Source organism: Penaeus japonicus, unplaced genomic scaffold, assembly GCF_977035675.1.
Source record: "Penaeus japonicus unplaced genomic scaffold, GWHDUDI00000001_assembly GWHDUDI00000001, whole genome shotgun sequence".
NCBI lineage: Eukaryota > Metazoa > Arthropoda > Malacostraca > Decapoda > Penaeidae > Penaeus > Penaeus japonicus.
Genome location: NW_028234403.1, coordinates 27,463,463 through 27,470,962, shown reverse-complemented (window position 1 = coordinate 27,470,962; position 7,500 = coordinate 27,463,463). Strand labels below are relative to the sequence as shown.

The 7,500-nt window shown below is 43.6% G+C and overlaps 1 protein-coding gene across 13 annotated transcripts in view; it reads right to left on the bottom strand.

Moving 5' to 3' along the window:
* The window catches only part of LOC122259030 (protein turtle), a 177,743-nt gene that overhangs the window by 49,559 nt on the left and 120,684 nt on the right, over positions 1-7,500 (bottom strand). For all 13 annotated transcript variants that reach the window (XM_086538084.1, XM_086538093.1, XM_086538072.1 and 10 more), the window contains one exon: positions 2,030-2,210. In XM_086538084.1, the coding sequence (XP_086394210.1) occupies positions 2,030-2,162 (133 nt within the window). In that variant the 5' untranslated portion in view covers positions 2,163-2,210. The remainder of the gene's footprint in view (positions 1-2,029; positions 2,211-7,500) is intronic.

Below are 7,500 nucleotides of genomic sequence, written 5' to 3'. Positions count from 1 at the left end.
ACTTGCGGCTGGCAGACTGACTGACCCCGCGGCAGCCTGGACGCCACGCGAGAGAGGGAGAGGACGGGAGGGCGGGTGATGAGCAAAGGAGGAGGGGAGGAAGGAAGGAGGGGAGGAGGTCATGGGGAAGGGCGAGCATGAGGGAAGGAAGACGATGACGGAGGGAGGAGGGCGAGGACGAGTGAGTAAGAGAGAATAAATGAGAGAGGGCTGAGTAAACATGAAAACAAAACAAACCTAACGGATAGAAAAGGAGGATCCCAAATTAAAAGAGCCAAACTGGGACAAATGCGAAGTAAAATGCCCAAGAGCTATTCAACCTTCCCGCTCTCCTTGGCTCGAACCGGACTATTCACCGTGGCTTTCCCGACCCTCGCGGAGACCCGGCTGGCTTATTATATCCTGAATCGCCTACAAGTGCCCTTGGAGTGGCACCGACGCGTACAAGGAAACATTGTAGACCTCAGTCACTCACACACACACACACACACACACACACACACACACACACACACACACACACACACACACACACGCGCGCGCGCGATGGAAGGGAAAACTATTTGACAAAGTTAATGAAAACAAGAAAACGAAAGCGTACACTATTGCCAGGACCTCTGCAATATTCTGTGCATTCTTATTTTTCTTCTCCCCGAAATAAGAGGATCCTAGATTTTAATGAGACATGGATGGTAAAGGAGAGGCTGAAGAGAAAGATGCTAAGGGAAAAGAAGATAAAATTATTTACGGACACAAAGAAAACTTGAGGAAGACACAAATAGCACAAATAATGAAAAGTCAACGATAATTCAAATAAACTCTGGGTAAACAGAGCAACTGAGGTGGAGGAGCCCGGGGGCTGCGCGCGCCTCCGGAACGGCCCCAGACATTACTCAGGACCGACCTCGCTGCCGCCCAAGTCATCTATGGACAATAACAGCTAATATCTGCGAAGCCGACTGGGCTGTCAGATGCCTATTTCGTATGCAAATGGGTTAGGGAAAGAGCGACACTTCCTATTCCCTACTCTCGCTATGAGATGGGACAACAATGCACGAGTCTTCACAAAATGTCGCTTTGAACTGATGATTATTTGAGTACCTAGCACGACTTCATTCACTAATTTCGTCTGTCCGTCAATCTATACTGCGCATGTAAACACATCTTATTGTTTCTCTTCTATAATGCTCCGAAGCTGCTACACACGCTCCGGGAAACCTTCGAAAAAGTGCTCTACCTCCCACGACCCTTCTCCTTCCTCATCTTTAAGCCGTTCCTGGATCGCAACCCGTTGCCTACCCCCGGCACCTGCCACTCCCCGTACCCTCCTTTCCCCACCGCCGGTCCTCCAAATGTTCTCGGACAACTCCCTCCATCTTTTCACGCTCTCTTCCTTCAACCCGCTGACCGCCTCCTGGCAACGCCCCCGACACATGCCCTCTCTCCCCTCTAAGCTGTCCAGTCCCGCAGCCGCCCTCCGGTAGCTCCACCCCCATACCCATACTCTCTTACCCAGTTCCCTTTGGCAGCCCCCCGTCTGCGTGTCGGCCTCTCTCTCTTCTCCATGAGAGAGGGGAGTATGAAAAAGACCCGAGTCGTTAGGATTTTCCTGGAGGTTCTCATAAACGTTAAAAATCCTCTCTTACATTGCAGTGTACCGCACGGTCTGACTGTATCTTTCAAATTCCTTGTAACATTTCTTTTTAAATATCAGACTTTACACATATCTTATAGAAATCTTCTGTAATACATGAATATACGAGCAATTGTCTATGACTGGATAAAAGCTTTTTCATCAAGGGAAAATTTCCTCTTTGGAAAATTTTCTCACATCTGATTGCAAGGCAGATAAACTTACACCAAGAGCTGCAAATGACGAGCAACAAACTTTTCCATCTTTCTTCAGAGTTGGCAGAACAAAACATAAATGCTAAAAGCCTTCAATAGGTTAACTTAGAAAAAAGAATATCCTTGCGTGTTTCTCTCAAGCAAAATGCCAAGCCATGGGGGAGCTTGGGCGGCTACTCACCCGAAGAGAGGAGGCCTAGGAGAACTAGCAGCGTGACGATGCCCATGTTGGGTGGAGGAGGAGGAGGAGGTGGAGGAGGAGGTGGTGGTGGAGGAGGTGGGGGTGCAGGCCCATGACCCTCACGCCTGGCCATCCTGACCTCCAGCCCTCACCCATAGCACAGGTGCACCTCACCCCGCACCTGCAAGCCCGGAAAAAGTAGCTTCCATTAGTATTGCAGGAGGATTTGGTTATTGCTGTAACATCAAATTGTTAAATACTTTGAAGACGATGCATGCAATATCTAATTTCAGAGTTAACATAAATTAATACATATGTACATCTGTGATTATGTATATGTATAGGCACAATCATATGTATAAGTATATATGCACATACATACACACACACACACACACACACACACACACACACACACACACACACACACACACACACACACACACACACACACACACACACACACACACACACACACACATATATATATATATAAATATATATATATATATATATATATATATATATATATATATATATATATATATATATATGTGTGTGTGTGTGTGTGTGTGTGTGTGTCCACAAACGCCAACACGTTTGAAAACGTGCCACTCAAAATCGGGTTGCCTCTAATAAGAAATTACACAATGAATTGTGTAATTACACAATTAATGATCAATTAAATGAAACATATGTTCACTGTTGTTGCCTGCAAACACGTCAGTCATCCACAATCAAATACCATGTTCCATTCTAGATTATATCTAACTAGTGCAAATAAACTTGAAATCAATTTTCTACCAATGACCCCTGAACTGCACGGTCGGCGCATGAGGCCAAGCATGACACAAGGCACAGACCGTGAGACCGTGCTGGGGCGCGTGGGCGGGTCTCGTTGCGCAACAGCAGCTGAGCGCCAAGAAAAACAGAGTCATTAACGGTGTCTCCCACCCGTCCTTCCAGCAACATTCGGCCTCGGCCATCAATCCCCGGGCAGGAAATTCGGCCATTTGGATTCTATTTGATCTTCTTTTTGGGCCTCTACAGCCTCTCCTTACGTCACGCCAGGCCAAGTCGAGAGCCGGGAAGACAACTTATTTTTCATACATCCATTTCTTTCTGGTAGTGTTGTGTAACCAAAGCAGTGCATATTTTCTTTAACTCTACCTTCGTACCCTGTCCCTCTACTCTCGCTTCCAGCCGATGCCTCACCAACGCGACGCCAAAATTAAAATTCACGACCGAAACTTCCTCCGCCGAGATACATTTCTTGCGTCACTGAACGAAAAAGATCGCTAACTTTAGTGTGGCACTCTCACCCCAGGTACGGGACCGGTGCCGCAAGCATCGCACCACATGATACACCACACGGAGAGTCCGCAGACAAGACACTTTTTAGGAAATGAGTAAGTGCTGCAGAGTAACGAGCGTCGCCTGCTGCCTCTAGCTGGCTCCGCGTCACTTAAGACTCCGGTCCAGTCATTCAAAAGCTGCTGCAGCCGTTGGTTGTCACTGCTGTTTGGCTTCGGCAATTAAACGATTATAATGTAACGAGTCCTATTTACTCAATTAAGTATTTTTCTGCATTTCATTTTGCGATGCGCTGGGATGATTAAAAACGGGATTGTGGGTTTTATTTCTTTCCCTCAACATGTACGGCATGGGAAGTGTGACAATTAACGTCAATAAATGTGTTGATGCAATCAGTAAGTCTAATCAATATCGCCAATGGCAATTATCACCAACAGCGAATCATTTATGATGAGACTGAATTAATGGGAGAAAGCTTTGTGCTTTCAGACCGAAATTCACCAATGGAACGACAAACGACGTAATGGACTGTGATACTGCAATGACGCCAGGTCTTGAAAAAAATAATTGAATAACATCAAATACCAAAGCGTTCATGACGAGGATCCGCAGTCATCTACAAAAAGGGTTCAATATCTTTTTCTTGCTCCCCAACCAATTTGACAATCTGCGCCAGTGTGACAGAAAAAGTCTCCGTTCCAATGGATACAGCGGCAAAACAGTTGCGAATCGTTTCCTAAATCGCAGAATACTACATCTGTCCAACATCATTCAATAGCACTCATTGTTTTCTTTCAAAACTAACTACCATTTAAATAACAACAGAAATCGCACACTATTGGGTAATAAGAGAGAGAGAGAGAGAGAGAGAGAGAGAGAGAGAGAGAGAGAGAGAGAGAGAGAGAGAGAGAGAGAGAGAGAGAGAGAGAGAGAGAGAGAGAGAGGGAGAGAGAGAGGAGAGGGAGGAGAGAGAGGGAGAGGAGAGAGAGAGAGAGAGAGAGAGAGAGAGAGAGAGAGAGAGAGAGAGAGAGAGAGAGAGAGAGAGGAGAGAGAGAGAGAGAGAGAGAGAGAGAGAGAGAGAAAGAGAGAGAGAGAGAGAGAGAGAGAGAGAGAGAGAGAGAGAGAGAGAGAGAGAGAGAGAGAGAGAGAGAGAGAGAGAGAGAGAGAGAGGGAGAGGGTGAGGGAGAGGGGGAGAGGGAGAGGGAGAGAGAGAGAGTAAACCACCTCGCAGCCAAGAGGGAAAGAGGCAAAAATAGAGGGAGGGAGAGGAGCGGGTGGCTTGGAGCCACGGGCGCCATGACGACCGCGGGAAGGAGCCATAAACCGCGGTTGCCTCCGCCCTCGTGTCAGGGATGCAGAGGTCGGGGAAGGAATAGGGAAGGAAGCAGGTAGGGAGAGGAGAGGCGGCTGGGAAGAATATGGGAGAAAGAGTAGAGTGGAAAGGGCTTGAAAGGGAGACGGAGACAAAAGAGGGAGGGAGTAGAGGAATGAAAAAGATGAACGACGAGAGGCCGAAGCATACGAGAAGGAGCCGGCGTGAAGGAATGGAACGGAGAATACGCTAGTCGCGGCAAGGGGAAAAAGACGAAACAAACACACAAACATATGTATATATATGTGTATGTGTATGATGTATATGTGTATGTGTATGTATATATATGTATATGGGTATAAGTATACCCGCACTCACACACACACACACACACACACATATATATGTATAACATACCTCTCTGACCCGGAGTCGAACTTCTGCCGCCCTCGGGAATGACCCGAGAGAGCAGCACTAAACCAACTAGACCTCACGACCCAACAAAAGGATTGTCAAACTAGGATCAGACTAGCTCCATAGAGTTTACCTATCTACTCATACTGGAGTATTGATAGCGAATTTTTACAGACAATCCCCATGGGCACTCGGTGGCATTGGTTCAGAAATTCAACTATAAAGTCAGAAGACCTGAGGTTACTATATAAGATGGAATAATGCAATACGGCATTGATATAGGTGTATAACGTACCTCCATGACCCGGAGTCGAACCTTTGCCGCCTTCGAGAATGACCCGAGAGTGCAGTACTAAACCAACATATATATATATATATATATATATATATATATATATATATATATATATATATATATATATATATGTATATATATATATATATACATATATATATATGTATATATGTATATATACATATATATATATATATATATATATATATATATACATATACACAGTATATATATATATATATATATATATATGTATATACGCTATGAAGGTCTTATTGTATATGATAAAGATTCAAAATTCATATCGAAGCAATAATTAAATATTTCTAGTTACTTAAACACAATGTCTCCCAGTTCCAGGTCAGTCCTGAATGCCCACGTTCGGAGGGCGTGGCCAAAGTCCTGCTCTCATTACCACGTGGACCAATCACCGCCGGGTCGGGCAGCTCCCTGACCAATTAGAAGAATTGTCGCTGCCCCTCGCACTGACCCAGTATCCTCCTCAAAATAGGTCATTGATAGATTTAGACAGAATTAGTTCGACCTTCAAGTCGAGAGGTCCTTCCTCTCCCTTCACCTCCTCAAGGATTCCAGGTAGACAGTGTTTTAGTGCCTTTAGTGACTTAGCTTAATTCATATACTGTGCATTGTCTGTGTTTTCCTTAGTCTGTTGTGTTTTCCTTAGTGTTGTCTTTATATTAGTGTTATTGATATACTTATAGCTTAGATCTCGTTAGCTTTGCGATAGGCTTAGCTTCCCCCTTGCATTCTTGATTATTGTTACTTCCATATTTCATTGTTTAATTGCAAGTAACTTTAATCATCTTATGATATGATTGTCATTATTTTTAATTCTAAGCAATTGTCGACTTCGACAACATTAAACATATATATTATCATCATAGGCCTCTCCGAGTTTCCGACCTTTCGAAACATTTCATGGGTCAATCGGAACGCCAAATATCTTATCATGATGTTACTGAACGAAACGTTCACTAGGACAGTCAGGAAAAGGTTTACTTATCATTTCATATTTTATAGCTTTTCAGCTTAATTTGCCTTTCTCCAGCTACTGTACCTCATTTATCGGGCCTTCATTGCATGACGCCTATTGCATGTGCATCTCACCCTAATTACGCGTATCTATGGTACCACAATTGAATAAACCGCGAATTACGGGTTAATTATCGCACTCCGGTGCAACGCGCCTTCGGAGATCTTGACAACCTGACGTCACAATTAATTCTCTCAAAAAGAGACAGCGCGCTTATCACTTATCAGACGTTCCAGGCTTGCTACCTCCGCATTTTTATTAGCTATGCCCATATTAATGGTATTTCTTTCAGTTGCCCCGATCTTGGCTATTACGCCGCACCTTATTTCAGAAGGACGAGTTCGGCCACGCAATTGAAATATCCTAGCATAGTCTAATAATTCATCATATTTATCTTTGTTCTCGAGCTAAGACAGCGTTTCCCCACGGGACGAGTTCAATTTGGCGCATGATCTTACCGACCACTTGCATGGTCAATCACGGTAAATCACCTATTCCGTAACGGAACGACCTCCAGGTCAATGTTATATTAATAATATTTTTTTCTTTCAGCTCTCATTAACATTTATTTTTTCCAGTCTCATCCAATCTGACTCAGGTCGTGCCTTCTAATTAATTGAAGGACTGGATTCGGTTGATATTTGGATTAATATTTTTTTCTTTCATATGCATACTCATGATATTTTTTTACCCACTTTGCCTCAAATCTTGACTTCCGGTCACGCCTATTTAAAGGATTAGATATGGTTGGTAATTTGGCTAATTATTTTTTTTTACATGCATCATACACATTTACATTGTTCTAATTTGCTACTGATCTTGGCTCATATGCCGTGCCTTCACTCCCCTAAGGACTAGACTCAGTTAGTAAATGGAAGAATTACATCTTAACTTATCATTTTTTTCATTACTCATCACTTATCAAAGCAGACACATATTTTTCACATAGTTCATCCCTCGATGAATCCGGTCTGCTACTGCGTAAGTATTGTCAGCAAATAACATGAATTCAGGTAAATACTTCCTATTTCTTGTTATTGCCAAATCATATGATTTTGTTGCATATATGATTATTTTTCAAT